At 40.1% G+C, this 20,387-nt stretch overlaps 1 protein-coding gene across 7 annotated transcripts in view; it reads left to right on the forward strand.

The window, feature by feature from the left end:
- Window positions 1–20,387, forward strand: part of zmat4a (zinc finger, matrin-type 4a) — a 93,246-nt gene that overhangs the window by 14,168 nt on the left and 58,691 nt on the right. For all 7 annotated transcript variants that reach the window (XR_006370175.1, XM_044111529.1, XM_044111531.1 and 4 more), the window contains exons 2-3: window positions 5,241–5,342; window positions 17,566–17,655. Coding sequence is in view for 6 of the 7 variants with exons in the window: in XM_044111529.1 (XP_043967464.1) it covers window positions 5,241–5,342; window positions 17,566–17,655 (192 nt within the window). In the remaining variant the exon portion in view is untranslated. The remainder of the gene's footprint in view (window positions 1–5,240; window positions 5,343–17,565; window positions 17,656–20,387) is intronic.

A 20,387-nucleotide genomic window follows, 5' to 3' on the forward strand; every position in this document is an offset into this window, starting at 1 on the left:
GTCGTCGCAGATGGATGTTAAACAGAGTTGGCTGTGTGAGAAACAAGTTGGCCTTCTGCTAATTCCAGCATCAAGTCAAGGTGGGCTTCAGCATCAGCGTTCGCCCCCACCCCGCCCTCCACCAGCCACGTGTTGTTTCTCCTTCGAGCGCCGACATGGCTCCTGTAATGACCTCATGGTGCTTCGCTGAAATTGCCTGACTGGATTTCTGCTGACAACAGCTGCTCTGATCACATATTGATGATCAGATTGTGTAATACCCCTAACCCTCTCCCCTGTCTCACCCCTCTGTGGGCTTGTGATTGTGATTGCTTCCCCTTATCCGATTACACTCAGTGAAAGTGAATGGGTTTTTTTTTTTTTATTTCAGAGAGAGTCAGCCTTTTGTAATTATAACAATGGTTTTGAAACAGAAATCCATTAGCTTAATGAATTGATCGCCAAGGAGAGGTACGCGTTAATTTACTGAGCAGAATCTGGTCTTTAGAGCGTTGTACTTCCACTCATTTGAACTCACACTGCAAATTCTGTGATACTATTAGTAGAACCGGACAATCCTGGACACCCTCTGCTGTTGGACGTTATTAAAGGGGCGGTGTTATGTGTTTTCCAGACACATAGTGCCATTTTATAGCACATTCAACTAACTACGTTACATTCAGTTGTTATAAAACTACTGTATATCAAAGTGTTTCTTTTAGTATATTGTATGTATGTATTGAAAGAAATTTGATTTGAATTTAACATAACATGATGTAGGGCTAAAACAAAAAGTAAATTTTTTTACTTTTTTTGTTTTTATGTCGACCAATTTGCTGAATGCCAGGTAACATATTATCAGTGTTTTGTTATTACTTGTTGACTCGTCGTTTGCAGACAAATTGAACAGAATTATTTGAATGTTATCCTAGTAAAAGTATGAAAATGGAATCAGTTCAAAACTTAGTAAATAAGTCTAAGATTTACAGGGCAAATATGCTGCTTTAGGACCTTAGATTAGCTCTGGGAAATAAATTGAGAGAAGAGTGTTGTTGTTGTTTACATGCTGCTGCGGATTTTGCCTGGAGTTTCGGGTGATTAATCATTCATTTTGAGCATCTGTGTGCCCGTGCAAAAACAGGCAGCAGGTCCGCTGCTGGCATAAGCTGACGAGGCTTTTTAAGGCTCTAATTTGTGCTGTTTGTCTACTGAGAGTAAAAGAGGAAACTACACCACTATCAACTGATTGCATGACTGAAGAGAAAAGCAGCATTACTGATTTAGGTATTTATTTCTTCTTTTTAAGCGATTGCTGTGTTGCAGCCTGTGTTTCTGAGGCTTTAGTCCGGTCCTGTCAGTTTGGTTGTTTCCTCTGAGCTACAGAACATGCAGCCCCAACTGCTGCTGTAAGTTAATGCTGAGTGTCTCCTGCCTTGAAAAATATTCAAACCTTTGGATGTTTTTCCCTTTTTATTGCACTTACAAACCAGTCGTGATCAACAAAATTTGTTTTTTGACAAAAAATAGTTGGAGTACATGTCAATGTCAACATGAAAACTTACTTCTTCTATTACCATTGATAGGCTAATGCTAGCAGTGGATATGCTGGCAGCTAGCATGACTAGACTGTAAACTTATATTGAACATTCACTGGTTACCGTTTGTGAAATGATACTAACCATATACGAGTTGGTTTCTGTGGTAACATTTTTATGAAATTTCTCAACTTCTTCTCTTTGTAAGCTTTATGGAACTCCAGGCAGTTTGTGGTCATATCAACATAATATTTTAAGCCAGTGGATGGATGAATGAAAAAAACAAACAAACTGTAAAGATGGTTTGTAGTGTGTTTTGTTGCACCCTGAAGTGGGAAATAAACTTCAGTGGAGTTTGAAAACAAAATATGTGTAAAAGTGTATGTGTGCCCAGTTGGTTTACTTTTTTATTTTTTGCGGCGGGGGGTGGTATTGTAATCCATAGGGAGGCCCAGAAAATCTTTGGGAACCACTACGTAAAGCTAAGAAACTTTCAGCGTCTTTATCAGTAGGTTTGTTGCTTTTAGCATATGACTAAGTAGACCGCGGTGCATGCCAAAGTCCAGCCTATTGTCCGGACGTGCGTGCCCAAGAAGATAAATATGTAATGTACTCTGATTACTTTGTTCTTGCTGTGGTGTTCATTCATACTGCATGAAGGAGTCCAGCGCTGTACAACTCTATATGTCATCAAAAACCAATTAGACTTTGGCTTGTGAAAACTAAAACTGACTCCAGCTCCTTTTCTTGGACTGGAAACCAAAAAACTGGTGACTGAAAAAGTTAACAACCCTCAGTTGCAAAAAATTGCTAATATATTCGTTATTGTCCCATGGCGGATTTGGCAAAAAGTGACATAATCCAGAGCCTTTGTGTAACTTAATGGAACAGTCATACTTTACATTAGAAAGACCAAAGGCTCGCTAAACTCATCATGGGCTTTACATGCCTGCATTGGCATGTTGATATATCATCACAACCAAAGTTTAAGTTTTGGGACTTTCTTTTTTAATTTTATATATCACATCTCCCCCTTCATCCTGCCTCCTGGTTTATTCAACTTCCATTTTTCCTCCAAACATGATGTGTCAAATGATACCCAAAGAGTCCTGATTTGGGATTGGCTTACCAAATTGAATATTCCCAACATTTGTACTGGATTGTCCAACTTTAAATGTCAATGTGCTTTTTCTTCAGCAGTGGAGTCTTGTGCAGGGAAGCCATTGCTACTGAGGAACAGCTTGTTGTTTGAATGGGAAAAACTGTCTGGTATTTCCATATCCTTATGGTCCTCCAAGGCTCTTTGATCAACTGTATTGATCATTGGCATGACTCCTTTTTCAGAAATCCTACATGGATTTGTGGCCCTGATTTTGCCAGTTGTAGCTAAATTAGTCTCCAATAACATTCACTGGAACATTCAGCAGTTTTGAAACACAGTATGTTTTGCAACAGTAACATTTTTCTGAAGGTTCCTTTGGCTTTTACCAATCACGCCAATCTTGGCAGTACTTTGATAGTGGCAAAGCATTTTATAGGTTCTCGCTGTGAAAATTGGGAATATCCTAAACCAGTTTAAGAAGCACTGAAGCAGATGCTAATTTTGTTGTTGTTGGTAGCTAACAGTTAGCAGTTCTCATAGCGCCTACAAATAATTTGTCACTCTGACACTGTTTCTTTTCCAACAGAGTACCTATGATTAAAAATGAAAACGGTTTTAAAATGTTTAATATTTTTGTGAGTAATTGTCAGCCAGCCTGAGGAACAGCTTTTATGAATTGCCTCTGTCAACACAACAGGGTAAATAAATGACTCCTTCCTTTCTCAGGGTTCCCTCCAGATGTTTTGCTAAGCCTGGTGAAAGGGGAGCTCATCCAGAGGCCCGCCGTGTTTCTGAGTTGAAAAATGCTTAAAGTTGACAGGAAATTTTAAAATTTGACTTTGTAATTATGTGGGGTTTTTTTTTTTTGGAAGACATTATTAACAATACAACACCAACTACATGGTACTAAAAAGGCAAACGTAAAACATACATTTTTGCACTTCAGTTGTTTTATACTAATTAAAGTATGAATTAAAACTTTTTGATTATTTTTACGTGTCTTGCCACTTTTTATTGAAGTTGTTAGTGTGCAGAGTGGTAAAGAGAAGCCATCTTTAATTGTCGTGGTTACAGAGTTTCAGTCAATAAAAAAAGACACCTGACCTCAGACCCCCTGTGTTTAAATACTGACCATACTATGTTGCCATGGTGCTTTAACCCCTTTGTTACTGGTGTATAAAAAAAAAAAAAAACATATAATAAACAACTGTAAGCCTGGTGGGGGAGCCAGGGAGCAAAGCCTGAATTTAAGAATTTATTTTTCCATCTTAAATTTGTTAAGATATTTCCACCCTTTATAGGAGTTGGAGGAAAACTTAAAACAAAGAACACAATTTGCTTGCCGGTCTTATGTTCTTTGATTAAAAGAAGTGAATGAAGGTTTGCTTCAAAATACATATAGTCAGTTCTCATGTCTCCTGCTTCTCATAATGAAGACATGCACAGAGATGGTGATTGGGTTCAGCCTGACTGCATCCAAATATGAAATGTGAGCCCCTGATAGAAGCCTGACTGAATTAGTAATTGCAATAAGAGAGGGCCCAGCTGTAAAGCTGAACGCTCTGTGGTGCCCCTTATATTTTTATGTAACGCTTAGACCAAAGTTCCATCGTATATTTTAATGGCTTTCCAGGAAAACCTGCCAGCCTGATCTGCTGTAGTAATTTATTTATCATTGTGAAATAGACGTTTAGTGTTGAGTCCGAAATGGGATGTTTGGCACAGGATGGTTTTTCTGGCCGAGTGCTTTCCAAGGCCGCTCAGCATCTAGTCCTGACGCTAAATGCTTCAGGTGATAAAATATTGATTAGGGACAATGGAAGTATGAGATGTGATGCCGTCGGCTTACCTGAGAAGGTAAACAAAAGCATATCAGGACTCCCCGCAGTTTGCTTAGCACTGTGGAGTTGGAGTTGAAGATGCCATCATCAACAAACCCACTGTCATCTGGACAAAGCAGGCAGCCCTGTGAGGATCATGTTCTTTGATTTCTCCAGTGCGTTTAATGAAATTCAGCCTGATTTGCTTTGTTATCCAGAAGACACAGGCGGAGGCCTCAGCACTCACCTGGATGAGAGTGCTGAGTGCTACCACATGAACAGACCACGGTTTGTGAGCCTGAATGACTGTGTGTCTAACCAGGCGGTGAGCGCCACAGGGCTCTCTACTCTCACTATTCCTTTTCACTCTGTACACTTCAGACTTCTAGCACAAAACAGACTGTTGACATCAAAACAAAAGAGAGACGATTCCAGATTTTAAAAGGAACAACCCGAGGTAAAATGTCATGTAGATGACAGGACACAGCAGTGTCAAGCATCTGCAGGAAATCTCCTCAAGTAGTTTGGTGAATGCACTTCCAAAAATTTAAGGAAAAATATACCTGGAACAGTGAACACATAATGTTAAACATTTGCTCTTGTGCTGGACGTGGGCCAAGCAAAAACCTCCCCAACATGCACACATCAACGCCGTGAAGCTTCGTGATTCAGAGAGATCAACTTTTCTTAATTGAGTTCCATAACCACTGAAGTGAGATTGAAACTCTTGACTGTACACTGCAGAGGAATTAGAATGTTAACTGTGATCCTGATCTCCATTCCTGCGTTTGTCTTTCTTTCCAGATGAAGTCTACAGAGGTGGACCAAGGGCTTTTCACAGACAGCTACTGCAAAGTGTGCAGCGCTCAGCTCATCTCCGAGTCCCAGAGGGTGGCCCATTATGAGGTGAAGATGGCCTCCAAGATTACATCATCCCAGTCTGTTACACTTCACTGCTGTTGTGGGGGATAATTAATTGTCAGGATCATGTTGTTGTGCTCCTGCCTCCAGAGAGCTCTATCCACCTGAACCCTGCAGCTGGCAGGAAACACACCTACCTTTGACTTTTTAGCTCCCTCTTTGATGCCAATTTTATTACTAAGTAGTAACTGCTGCACATAAGTGTCTGAAATTCTTAAAAGTCTTTTCGCTACATTGTAGGGCTGGATTTTGGTCAGTCACGTTTCTGGTTGTCGAAGATTTATTTATTTATTTATTCACCTTTTTTTTTACCAGTACACTCCTTGTGTTTCCGTAGCTCAGAGTGACGTTAGCACACCCAAGATCCACCGTTTTGTGTGACTGCCACGTTTTACAGCTTCTGCTTATTTGGACTTTGAATTCACTGCAAAAACATTAAATCTTACCAAGTGTTTCTGGTTTTGTTTCTAGTGCAACTATCTTAAACTAACCTACAGGTAACGTTTCAGCCAGATAAACGAGCTTGTTTTAAGTAAATAATTTATTAATATTGATGAAAAAGATTATTTCACACATTACAAGACATTTTCCCATGATATAAGTTAAACAGTCTTCCAAAAGAACATGCATTTTAATCAACATTAAGAAATTATTGACTTAAAGGAAGTGCCCATATCCTGCTGGAAAATTATTTGTAAGTTAATTTGATCTTATGTCATGTGTACTAAGATATTATGCTATAGAAAATCTTAGAAAACCACCTTCTCTCTCCTATCTATTTCCTGTCTACATATTATTCATTAAAATGTCACTGGAGCACAAAACAATCTAAAATAAGCATTTAAAGTCCTAAGAAGTGAGATGCTTGTGCTTTCAGAACTTTTGGTGACATTAATTGTCGACATTTATGGTGTTACTGCCATAAAAAATGTTTTATTCTTGTCTGACCCATTACAGTGGTTTTATTTCTACCTGTACGTCCCTTTATAATTGCTTTTCTACCATCAAGCTGCATGAGTAACTTACATAATTAGCGTATTTCATTGAAAGCAACATTAAAAGCAGCATTGTTAGTAAACTGCGGGCACCACAAGGCTCAGTGGTAGAGCAGGCCCACCATATTTTAGGATATGGCTCTCAGTGCAGCTATCCTGGGTACGATTCCCGGTCCTGGGCTATTTACTGCATGTCTTCTTCTTCTCTCTCTTCTGTTCTTCTTGTCAAGCTCCTAACAATAAATAAAACCTAACAGTCCCAGAAAATTCTATTAAAAAAATCCTTTTAGTTACATGAACCAGATTTCTGTATCTGTCATTAAGTCTGACATGGAATGAGTCTCTTTTCTGCCCAGTAAAGCTGCTGCTTTGGTTGCTTCCTCTCTGCATGTTTCTTGTCAGAATGCGAACCGCTGCAGTAGTGCAGATGTTGCCTCTCGCCGACCATCACGGCAGGCCAGGAGAGCTGCGGGTGTGACTGCAGGCCTGCAGCAGCTGGACAGCTGCGCTAACACGACATGGAAAGAGCCACACGAACAGAACTGACCTGGCAGGAAGAAAACTGTTTGAAAACTTCAGTCTGTCCTATAATGTTAGGCTGCTTCTTGCTAACTAGAGAGCTATGGACTTTTTTGGGCATTTCAAAAGTTTGCACAACTTTGTGAGTTAACTTTTTTTTATTATTATTTTATTCTAAAAGTCCTAACAGGGCAAACCTTGTGTCTTTCATTTCCTTAGAACATTGCTACGAGGCACAAAGACTTGGCCGTACCGATGCAAATCAAATATTAATTTTGTTTTCGTGTGATGAATGCTGAGTACAGCACTGAGGCTTTAGCCTCCTAGAGATGCAACGTGTTTTGGTTGTTCTTTTAGAGCAGTAAGGGTCTGATGCGTCATAGTGACGACAGGAGAACCGAATTAAAAAAATCCCATTTACAAAACAGGACAACACTGTTTTAAAATGGTCCACTTTGTGCTTGAATTCAGCTTGTTCACACAGTAAACTGGAGCCAGCAGCCAATTGAGTCTCTGTGCTTTGGGCCCGCAGCTGATTAACATAGCAGCTTTTATTAGCCAGTCACACGCTTTTCTTATTGATTTCAGCCAATACATTGAAAAGGAACGCATGGTTACTTTATTCTGAGTTTCCATTTAGAAATGAGTTGAAGCTGAAGATGATGACGAATGCTTTGGACTGGCAATATGTCGCCGCAGCAACATTTGAAGAAGGTTTGGGACTCTGTTGTTCAGCCGCAAACTTTCTCCAGTTTATTAAGCAACGTTTAGCATCAGAAAGAAATTGGCAGGACATGAGAATGTTTGGACATCTTGTAGCTAACAGATGTATCGTCCTTACTTTGAAGAAATATTCTGGTGAAAAGAAAACACGCCTGGACGACTTATATAATTGGAGGCACTGAAGTCTGCAGGAACACTTTTCAGTTTCTGATGGGTGAGTTTTTATTTTCAGAGCACGATTAAAACACATAGCGCTAAATAATTTCAAAACCATTTTTATGTTTTAGAGAACATACTAAGAAGAGTTTTGGTAAAATATATGTTGAGTTTGTCTCTCGTTTCATCAGTGATAGTCAAGAGTAGAAGCGATTGATGAAGCATACCTCTGTCTCTATAGTGCCAGTCTTCTCTGTAGGTTTCCAGTCTGTGTTGCTGAAACTCTGTTCAGAGTGGCATGTCTAGATGTTTCAGTGTGATTGCAGATTTAAATGGACCGTCTGATCTTGCATGCAGCCTTTATCTCCTTCGACAACAAAAATTTATATCAAAGAGCTGCCAAGACGCAGGTGAGTTGAGGCAGCGTTGTCTCCAGAGGACGTTCAGGTTATGACATTGTGGAAAATCTGGATATATGCCAAGAATGCCTTTCAATCAACAGTTTGGTCGCCTCGGGTGTTGCTCTCTGCTCTTCAGATGAAACACTCTTTACAGACACGCTGCTGTGAAGATCTCCTGTCTAGTCAGAATACCTTTGAATTTTAAACTTAAAGCAGCATTTGAGAACCAACTAGAAAATGTAATTGATCTTGAACCCTCTCTCTCTCAACCACATCAGAGCTGAAATTCCCCGTGTTGAGGTGATCAGAACAGATTCTGCCTCACAGTTCAAAGGATCATAGATAGATCATGGTAAGTTATGCATCGTCTCTTTGCGTGTGGACCGGATAGGATGAGCACTGCACTGGCTCAGGGGTGCTAGCATGGGAGCTTTTCTTTTCTTTCTCACTATGGCGTTCCCGTCTGAAGGAAAACTGGAGCGGTAAGCGAGCAGAGAATATTTTTTGTGGTTTCCTGTCCAGGCATTGCTGGTATGCTGACAGTCTACATACATGTGACTCTACCAGACTTTTTTTAGGTGGCTTTTAAAATCTTTTTAAAGTAAGCATACATTTTTGTAACCCTTCCCTGGTCTTAAGAGATGGTATCGTTTGGGCGCCTTGTATAGGTCAGGCAGGGTCACACTGACCCCTTGTGAGCTTCTGGCTTTCCCTCTGTCCAACCGTGACATCTGCCACGCTCCTCCTGAGCGTCGCACTAAGACTGCGGGTGGCTTAAGAAATAATGTGAAGAGTTTTTGCCACTATGGATAATCTAGCTTGATACACTCTGGTCTTGACTTAGTCTTGAGTTCGGTGGTCTTGACTACAATACAAATCTGTAATATCTTTATTTATTCTGTCTGACTAAGTTCTTAAACATTTTTGGCATTGTGGAGAACATCATTCATTTGATTTACTTTGTGGTTCAGTTTCTCGGTTGTCTGACCGCTCCAACGGTGGCACCATGTTGTACTTCACTGATATGATTCTTTTCACATGAAGGAGAATAAGGATTTTTCTGGGACCGTGGAAGAAAAAGCTGCAGCCTTTGTAACAAAGACAATCATGTCATGAAGGGGACATGAGCATTTAGCGTTTGGCTGACTTGTGCGGTTTTTGACTGCTGCGCCCTTTGTCCACTTTGTATCGTCACAAATTGGGTTCCATTATCTTGAAAGCATTTGAAATGAACTTTCCTTCTAACCATTTGTTGTGGTTTTTCGTCGGCGCTGCTCACTGTAGAGCTCTTGTCTCAGTTAATTGGCAGATGAAAAAGTGGGCTGTAATACATTTGACTGTCGTGTTTACTCCACCAGCGCCTGAACTGAGGTTTTTAGGGGTTGAATGCTTGTGCTGATACACGTTCACACAAAAACTGACTGATTGATCTGCTGTATTGTTGAAATGTGATGTTGGATTCATAGTAAAAAGAAAAAAAAGGAAGTTGTTTTGCTGCAGCACAGGTTGCATTGTGTCAGAATAAAGATGTTTGAAGAACATGAATTTAACCTGTCAGGTGACTGACAGAACATTAAATGGTAGAACAATTGTGCAATAATACAGTTCTACAACAGCTCTTGGCAGAGGGAAGTTTGTTTAGCTCAATTCATTGCATGAAAAGTGGAACTTTTGTAACTCTGTGGCCAGATTAAGGGTTACACAAACCTGCATAATAACGAGCCAGAGTGACCAGTGGTGAAAAAAATGTATCCTTGCACCATGTATACTTTTTTATATGGATACAGATTGAGTCAATCACTGTCTTTTCTTGTAAAGGTGTGACGTCACGCTTGTGCAATTGAAGTTCCAATTGAAATCATTGCCACCCAAATTGTTCCCACCACCAAACCCCCTACCCTAAATGATTTGCTCACAGCAGTTTCTGACACAGAAACGTGAACACCACTTCCTGTGGGCAGCTCTTAACTGCTGGGAATTGTCAATATTCATGGATGTTCACAGGATTGGAAATCTGGCTTTTTGTCCTGGATCTGGTGAAACAGATGTGGGGTAACAGCCGTGACTGAAGGTCGGCATGTTCTATTTATATTTGAGAGTTGCTTAAGTCAAGCTGTCAGACTTAATGTTAATATTACTTTCAACAGAATCCTCTACAATTCGTAGATCCAGCTGCATTTTGGGTACAGGGTAGAAAAAACAAGCGGTGATGAGTCTCTGACCACTAACCATTCCATGACTTTCCAAAGCCAAAAATTGATTCTGTCTTGGCTAATTCGGATGCATCCAATGTGTGTTATTGATGTGCATTAAATGTTGCCTCGCAGCATTCATGATGGGTTTTCTCCCTAAACTGGTTGCCTGGTCAGAGTCCATTTATCACTGTTTCATCAGATCCCTAAACATTAAAACGGTTTCACTTTCACATAAGTTGTCCATTGTGGAGACGCCGTTTTCCCGCTTGGCAGTTCAGGGGCCTGACTTTGAGAAGTCAACTTCAACACACCTTTCCACTTCAGTACATTTAGGACAACATGAAGAGTGGGTGTCATTTCTGGCTTGTTTTGTTAAAGGGGAAAGACCAATCTGCATTTTTAAATCAGTACCAACTCACGAATTTTCCTAGTGCCACAGTGTTGTCTGGATCTTTTAAAATAGCACAGCATAGGGAGTTGGACTGCTTCTGTTTAAGATTTATCACTGTAAACAAGCAAAAGCCTTCTAATAGGTTTCCACTGTATGTTTGAAGTAAAAAATTCCTAGTTGCAGTAATTAACAGGAAGATCCCTGAAGTCAAAATTCTGAGAGGTTAAGGCAGCTCTGATCAACTAAACTTTAAAATCCAGTTTGGCAGCCATGTGTGTTTAAGAAGAAGACTGGTTAGTGGGACTGGCTGGCTCAGTTGGTAGTTCTAGTCCTGGCTTGGGTTCCCATTCCTTTTGCTGCATGTCTCCCCCTCTCTCTCCACCCTGTTTCCTGTTCATTAAAGGCCACACCAGCCAAAAAAAAAAAAACTGTTTAGTCGTATCTTATTAAATATCGGGCATAAATACATTCACGTATTTCATGTGAAATGAAAGGTTACTGGCTGTCTGTGAACCTCATTGTGAAACCTCTCCAGAACCTTTCACGGTAACAGTAAGACTGACAACACAATTTGTTCTTGCATCCATAAGAAATCACATTTTGAATAAAGTGCTAAAACCCTGGTAAAATAAACCCTAAACTCCATTATTAGTTGGTGTCATGAACAACATCTCTTCTCTCCGTCTCCATGCAAGAGACTGCTGAACCCTGCACCCGAATGTTGTTGCTTTTACATTCAGCAGAAATATTCCAGAAATGGGATCAGAAGGAGAGCAAAGGAGATAATATCTGTCTGTTTCGGCTAATATAGTTGCGATACCCTGGTGGGCGTCTCATCACTCACCTGTTCCCCTGACTCCAGCAGCTGCAGCTGTTTCTGATTACTGTGAGACCTCAGTGTGTCATATAATATGAGCTGGTGCTACAATACAAACCTACTGGGATTTCAGTAGGTCTTTCATCTTATGGAAAACGGGCATGTGGTTCCCTTGAGGCCTCAGCGATACCAAAGCTGTGAGGCTTGATTCACTGGGGTTTTGCAAAATTATGTTTGAAAAGTTTTAATTTGACTGGCTCAACTGAATATAGAGCTGTGGTGCCAAAGACAGTTCACCGGAGAGTAAGTTGGAGAAAGGTCAACTTTAAATGGCACAGATGAGCCGAGTATTTATAGAAATGGCATCGGTTTAAAACATAGTATTCACTTAACGGCATGGCATTTAGGAAGTCTGAAGGTCAGCAAGTTGGCTAAAAAAACTTAAGGATGACTTTATAACCGCGGCAGTTATACTGTCATATGCTCCAAATTAAAAGAATAACTAATGTTATTGTGTTTGAGTACTGCTAATATTGTTTTCATACAACACTTAATTTTGAATTTGCCCTTTGCTCCACAGAGGAGTGGGCGATAAGGACTGGGATTATCCCAATATTTTATACTGCTATTCTGATGACGATAAAAATGATGACAATGCTAATGCTAATGATTACCGGTACTTTTTTTTTTTTATGGCTCGGCACTCAAGGTGCCAAGTTTGTGATCCTTCTGTAACGCCACAGACTTACAGAAATGTGGTATCACTACATAGAAACATTATTCATATTCTTGGATGTACTGTTATTTTTTGATGCTCTCATTGGAAAAATGATGAGAAATAGTAAAAAAAAAAAAAAAAAGAACAATTTTAGTCAGTTTATTTTTACATTAAGTCAAATTTGTGACGATAAATCAAAATTCCTATCACGAACTTTCATTTTTCACAATAAATGGTAGATGATATGATAACACTTCCATTAAGTGAATTTATAGTCGTAGTTTAAATATTTGCCGTTTCATGGCTAATGGAAACTCAGAGTTATGTGGCGTAGCTAACTGCTTATTGCCTTCCTTCAGCTGTTCGTGTTCATCCACACCCTGGACTAAACACTTTTAGAAATGTGTCTGATTGTCACAAGGGTTTATTCAATGGCAACACTGCAATGTTACAAGAGTTTTAAACGACTAGCAGCAGCTCCGGTTTCTGATTCTCAGTCATCAGGTAATCTGCATCAGCAGAGGGGAGGAGCTAAGAGTCTCTGTTAGCAATCGGTTATGTTGACATGGATTTTTTTGACAACCTCGGCAGCGACGCATCCAAAAGCACTTCTGTCTCAACTGATTTTTAAACCTGCATGTTCACAAAGTGGTTCCGAAACGCTGCTGGCATTAAGCTCATTTTTTTAAAAATTAAAAAATACGCACACTCAGATGCTTAAACTGCTCCTATTTTTTTTTTCCTTGCTTTAGAGGCAATGGGATGGAAATATTAGCTATTTGTAGTGCTGATGAAAAAAAGGTTCTGCTGGAGCAAAATGAGGCAGAACCATAACAGTACCGATCAAAAATCAAAGAGAAGGTCTGTACGAGCGCGAGTTAGGAGTAATCTGTGGAAAACACGCTCGGCTATTCTGCTTTGCTTTTACTTGGTTTCCTCAGGAATTAGTCTGTGTGCTAAGCGATAAAAAGCACAAGTAGAAGGTGATAAAGCTGGCCCAGAACCTTTTGTCTGAATGAAAAGTGGCCTGACACTTTCTGTTTAAACACTGCTGAGCTGCTTGGTCCTCTTTATATGGTTCAGCCTAATTCAGTGGCACTTACAGTGCAAACACTGGAGAGAAGGAGAGGTTATTAACAGAAAATGTCCTGAGAGAGCAGCTGGTAGGTGGCCTTTAGAGGGAAGGAAAAAAAACAAAACAAGTGAGAAACAAGAGTGAAAATGTGCTGTCCTCTTGAAATATGATTAAGCAGACGGAAAACAGCAAAAAATCTTTGTGAAAGAGCGACAATTAGTCCGTGAAGCTAGTCATATTATAGGAGTTCGACATTCACATTCCACTCACACTTTCTATGATCTCGGACAGGATTTTAATGTGAATACAGGAACCCTCCTTCATCGGCTTCACCTAATGTGCTTCCAGCCACGTGAGGCACAAATTTAAAACCACAAGCTAGTTCCTGTCAGCATCATGTTAAAACTTTGGTATCATGTGAAAACTGTTGCTGTGCTGTAACAGGAAGGGGGGGACATGGTAAACATACAGAGAAACTGATGGTTTCAGGAAATAAACAAGTTATCAGGCATTACTATATAACTATTTAACAACTTTGTTTAAGTTAAGTTCACTTGAACCAGGTCTCTTGACCCTAATATGTCTTTATAATTTAGATTACTTCAAGTTCTGGGCTGGAAGAGCATTTGGTTGTTTTTAATGGCATTAGAAACGACCGTCCCAGTTTGTCAGCAGACTGATCTCCCATACAGAGAGATTTAGGAAAACTATAACAGTAAAACTCGTTGTCCAGCTAACGCACAGGAATGCATCCGCCTCTGGGACTTACATTAAATCATTCTAAATGTCATTAAATGAGTACATCGAATAGCAATGAACATCCTTACTGGGATTTATTGCTGCAACTTTCTAATTGCACTGCTGGTCAGACTCTGTAGAGTCAGTTGTAAGGAAGAATTTTTTCTTTTTTCTTTTTGTGACAGATTTCAGATTCCTTTCACATGAGGAAGAGATGTTGATGATGAGTTTCATGGCCCCCGGGTTTGTAAAGGGTGGGGCAGAAGAAAGCCACTGTTAAAAGAAAACCATAAGAAGTCCAACATGGCTTCTGGCTAACTGCAAACATGTGGAAGGAGATTTAGTCAGACCAGACCAAAACTGAACTTTTTGACCAAAATGCAAAACCCGTTTAACTCAGAACACACCATCCCTGCTGTCGAATATGGTGGTGGCAGCATCATTCTCTGGGGGTTTGTCTCTTCAACAGGGACAAGGAAGATGGTCAGAGTTGATGGAAGATGATTGGAGCCAAATACAGAACAATGTTGGAGAAAACCTGTTGTAGTGCAAAAGACTTGAGAGTGAGGCGGAGACTTGGCTCCCAGCAGGACGACCAACAGAAACATAAAGCCAGGGCTACAATGGAACGGCCCGGTCAAACTCCAGACCCAAACCCAATCCAGAATCTGCAGCAAGTTCTAAAAACTGTTATTCACAAACGGTCTCCATGTGATCTGACTGAACGTGTTTCAGTCACAGGATGAGCTCAGCTGGTAGGTGATAGTAAAATCAGGAGCAGCTTAGTAAACTAAGCTAGTTCAAAGACTCAACAGGTAACAAGTAACATCTTTTATCCTCAAAAGTTAAATCCAGTTTAGTTCATGATGCAGTGTTGTAGCTATCAAATTCTACATTTTATAGATCTGGTTTCAGATATATATGAATAGATTCACAGCTGGGAATTGGCGCAGGCTGCTGCAGGCGGCTACTGAACAGGAAGAAATGTCCAGCGTGAGTTGAGTTCTTGGACCAGGAGCGCCTCTTAGCAGCTTTTAAAGATTATTTGCACTCCTGAGGAGTGGATTTTACATCCGACTGGGATTAGTCTCTTTAAAAAACAAGCCTGGGTCGTTTGGCATCGAACAGCCCGGCCCGTTAGCAGGGGGTTGCTTGAATCACATTATCTGTGATCTGCTCACTGATGTGGTAGTAATGCGATATGGATTTTTTCTTCAGTCCTGATTATCTTCACCGTGCACAATAGCCACGCTCACATTCAAGCAATCCTGAAGAGGAACTGCTCCAACACTTTTCAGACTTCTTATTAGTAATTATAACTTGTATCTGCCTCATCTGAGGAATATGATGGACTGATGTGTGAATGAGTTGTGGAGATGTTTACACCATCAACTGGTGGGAGTACAACCAGATGAGCACAGTATTATGGACACATCACTGGAACGCATGCAGAGACTTTTTCATAAACCTTGACTCCTAATAATAAGGGCACGTTTTCTTTGTTTTTCTCCACAGTACAGGTGGTTGTATCAACTTATATAAGAGACATTACTAGCCAGGCCATCGTCTTCGTAAAACACTTCGCTCTATTCAGATCTTGCTTACAGCACAGTCTGGGTTTTTTACCACTGAATTGAATTCCTCCGGTGGAAATTCAACAGAGCCAATCAGCAAACGGAAAGGGAAGTTGTGAAGGATGATGTCGCTTTTTTTTTTTTTTTGGGGGGGGGGGAATGGTTGTCTGCCTGTAGTTTTAGTGACGTCAGCGGAGGAAGTGAACAAAGCCGTTCAGTCTGTGATGGCCACTCTTCCAAATATTAAATTAAGCAACAATCTTGTTCAACTCTGCGCTTGTCTCTTCACAGTGGAGGATGGTTGTTTACAATGCAGGCGATTTCTGGCAAGCTTCATAGTGTCGAACTGGTGCTTCACATATTTCATGAGCAACCATGAGCGATTGGGTAAAATAAAACATTTTGAGAGAGTTTACACCTACAGGAAGCAATCATCTCTCAGTAGACAAGAGCCTAAACCCTCTGGAGGAAGAAAAGCAAAGAACCAGGCTGACCTTTACCAGGCTCAGACCGGGCTAACGCTAGCCAAAACCTTAGTGGTAAAATTCCAGGAAACATTCCATAGGAATAAACAAGGATTTGTGGGAATTAATGGGACTAAAGTTTGTTTTTAAAATATTAAAGGCTGACTGGGATTTTCTTTTTTCTTTTTAAGCACAGCTTTGACCAAAACAACAAAATTTCTTCCAGGTGCAGTTCAGTTCTTCAAAAGCCACAGTGGTAATCACTTCTTGTCTAGACTGCCATTGTGACACATGTAACATTTGGAGATAATCACAGAAAAAAAGTGCAGTTGCTACATGTGTCTGTGTCATACCTCAGCAATTTTCTTACAGTACCCAAAAATGAATTATCTTTGTTTTATATAAAGGGGTAGAGTAGCTGTCACACTGAATGGGTACAGCTTACAACCAAAGACTTTTCCTTTAAAATGAAAGATTTTTGTCTGTGAGGGCGAAAAGAGCAATATGGCATTTTCTTCAGTTTTATTTGCGTTTCAATGAGAACAGATCATTTGAGGCATAATCTAGCCATCAACATTGTGAAGTTTTCTGTTTAAGTAACAAAATCCTCCATTAATTGTTTACTATCTCACTATGTATTGCTCAAGCTGCCTTCACAGCTAAGCATCTTTAAACATTTAAACTGAGGTAAAAAAAAATAAATTATGCAGATCCTGGGCTTTGTTTTGGTTTTTAGTTTTCGGAGAACTATGCCATAATACTGCGGATATTTAGCATTTCATGACGAACACTGGGAGGAGGCAGTACGCCCATGGCACCAGAGCCGAGTCAAAACTCCCACAGTGACAGTATCAGCTTTCCATATACACATTTTTACCGAGTTAAAAAGAAGCAGTGAAATAGTTTCCTTAAAAGTTCATTATAGTAACTTCTTTTTTTTGCAGAAACTGAAAGAAACTTTTTTTTCTGTACACTAATGTTCTGTTTTTTACTGAAGTGTGGTTTTTTTCTGCATTAATGTGAAGCTCGGAAAGTGCAATTAGGATTTCTAAACATAATGTAATATCATAGTAATATCAATACAGCATGACACTGCTCAGAGCATAAGACATAGAATTAGACTGAATAGATCTGCCCTTATGGATTGGGCACATTGTCACAAATATCCGATCCAAAAAATGTTTCCAATATTGGGACCAATACAGATATTAATATTGAATCGGTGCATCTCTTGTTCATAGTTCAGGCCGTGATCGAAGTAAAACTCTCTTAAGTCTCCGCCTGTTGGTGTGTGTCGGTGTGTGTCTGCCATCGATGTGGCTGCTTCATCTCTCAGGGTTGACCCATGATTAAATCAGACAGTCAAGCATTTTGTGTGATCTTGCTAAGGTAACACACATTTAACATAACTGATATTAATTAGAATCTTTCCTGCTTTTCAGAGTCGGAAACACGCCAACAAAGTGCGGCTGTATTACATGCTACATCCTGTGGATGGAGGCTGCCCGGCCAAGAAGCTCAGAACAGACAATGTGAGTCCTCATTGTTAAATCTCTTCTTTCTTCTTCAGCTGTGTTTCCCCCATAGCCTCTGTAATCACTTCCAACATGCACACATGTGGGAAACATTCATTGTGATCACTAATTATCCACATCGTGCGTCAGAACAGCAGCCAGATGAGAAACAACGGTTTCTACCCCAGTGAGCAACGGGTGGCAGAGGATGCCAACCTTTCATTTAAACCCAACACGTTGTTTGGGATTCGGCCTGCAAACCGTCCGCGTCACACGATGAGTCTGACAAGCACAAAGGTTCTCCTGGTGAACGAGTTTGTCCCAGTTAAGGGAAAATGGAGAGTCACTGTGATAAGATTCCACGTTGGCGTGACGATGGAAGGCACTCTCTGGGTTTCACTCTAAGTGTCGGAGTGATGATGATGCTCAGGGGAAGAGACAGAAGTTTGTGCTGCAGTGATCGGGACGCTGGCAGCTATCAGTGGAGAATCAGAGTTTGCGATCCAGATAAGGATGCATCAAGGGACACTAATGCTCTCTCCTGACTCTCCTGCTGCCTCAGCTCATCATCCGGTTCTGCTGTTGTTTCTGTTTGCCTCTCCATTCTCACTTCATCCCTTCACTCTGCGCCGCCTGTCTGTCTTTCTTCGTTCTAATTTCCTCTCCTGCCCTCTGTTCCCTCCATCACACGCCTACGATCACATCTTTTCTCCCCCCTTCATCCCTTCCACCTCTGGGTAGTTTTCCTTCATCAGCTTTCTTTTTTTTCAACCCTAGTTTTAATCAATTAATGATCACTGTCATAAGTCTTTATCTGATATTTTGTCATCTATTTCTCTCTCCTGTTTTTGTCATTTGTTTTGTTAGCCATTTTTGCTTCCCATTCTTTCCTTTGTAGGTTTCATTTTTAGATCTATTACATTTGTTTCTCAATTTTTTTCATCTGCTCTGTGTCTTTTTTATGCTTATTCTTTTTATACTGTGAGTTATGCTGTGTCATTTCTTCTTCAGCTTCATGTATTTTTCTTTTTCCTATTTTTGCATTTACTTTAATCACTTTGATGAGTTTCCATTAATTCTTTTTTTTCTTATACCCTTGGCTTTTTCCACACTCTCTTTTCACTTCTTTTATTTTCCATCTCTCTGTTTTATGCCACTGTTTATGTTTTATTTTTATTTCATCTCTATCCCTTTCTTATATGGACAGATTGCTATTCTCTTCATATTTAATGATTAGCTCCACGTACAAAGCTGACTGATATGATGAAGAGGAGAACGGTAGATGTTTAATGTGAGGAATGGCTGCGAGGTTTACCTGTTTTACTATAGTGTGGATCAATAATCTGGTCAATTACTGATTACCTATATTTAAGAAGTCTGACCTGCCAATCCCAATTTTGGTCAATACCGATTTTTGTTTTCTGAAACATTGCTGAATGTAGTTATAAAGTCGGTGAGTTAGTAACAGTGGGGTGGCTATTGTTGACGGCATGACCTGGTGGGCGGGGCCAACAGTCAAACCTCTCCCACAGGAGAGCAGACAGTCGTTTAGTTTTACACCTTTTTCGAGGTTGATAAGATCAATTGATAATGTCTGCTTCACATGGAAGTATCGGTCAATCATCGATCTCCCAAAATCAAGAAAATTTGGGTCAATTTACAGGCTGGCTGTGATGCACAAAGAGATCTTGATGGAGTAGAAAGTGATGATGAGAGCAGATCTGAATGGACATGTTGATGAAGGAAACAGCTCCTTAAGAGTGTGTGTTTGCATGGTTGTGTGTCCTGTCTGTCTTTGTGTTGCCCGGCGACAGACTGGCGACCTGTCCAGGGTGACCTCGCCTCTCACCCGAAATGAGATAGGCACCAGCACCCCTCCTGACCCCACTAGGGACAAAGGTGTACAGAAAATGGATGGATGGATGAATGGATGGATGGATTGTTCAATCTTTGGAACATGCATAATGTAAAAATAGACCATTTTATAAGGTTTGATAGAAATTACATAATTACATAAAAGCCTTGTACCTTTTTGTTTATAACAAATCAAACATAGTTATGACTAAATAAGCATAATGTGTGTATTGACACACATTATGTGTCAATACATTATGTAAAGACCAAAATCCACATTTATAATTGCAGTTTAATATTTACACTATCAATATCTTGTTTCATCAAACTGTGTGCAGTGGAGAAATTAATGAAAATACATTTAAGCCTTTAGTCTAAGCCTTATAAACTAAACTTCTAACAGCTTTGGATTCACTGTGTTATAAGCCGGACTGTTTATGTTTTGCAGGGGCCGCTGTGAACAATATCCCGTGGAAGGACTTAGTGTAAATGTTCTTGACAAATAAATTAAAGTGCAACGGAAAACTCAGCTAATAGGATTTAGTCACTGACATTCAAGTGTGTCTTGTTTGTACCTGAGGATGTATTTTATTGCAGAGGTTAGACTACAAATGCACAATTGATCTGTTGTACTTTACATGCCTGCGGATAGTGCTTGGCCCAGACTGAAGGCAGCGCTGACAATTTAATCCATGAAGACAATACTGATGCACCACAGTACAAGAACATGAGAGATGAAGAAATACAAGGTTATGATGGACCTGGGGCTTTTCCAGAATTAATGAATGGATAGTTGTTAAAGGTAACTAATAAATAACCTGTGTTTTTATAGCCAGGTCGCATTCACCCAACCCCAACCTCATCGATGTGTGACAAACGCCACTATTTTGCGTCTT

The sequence above is a fragment of the Gambusia affinis genome, linkage group LG03 (genome assembly GCF_019740435.1).
Source record: "Gambusia affinis linkage group LG03, SWU_Gaff_1.0, whole genome shotgun sequence".
Classification (NCBI taxonomy): Eukaryota; Metazoa; Chordata; class Actinopteri; order Cyprinodontiformes; family Poeciliidae; genus Gambusia; species Gambusia affinis.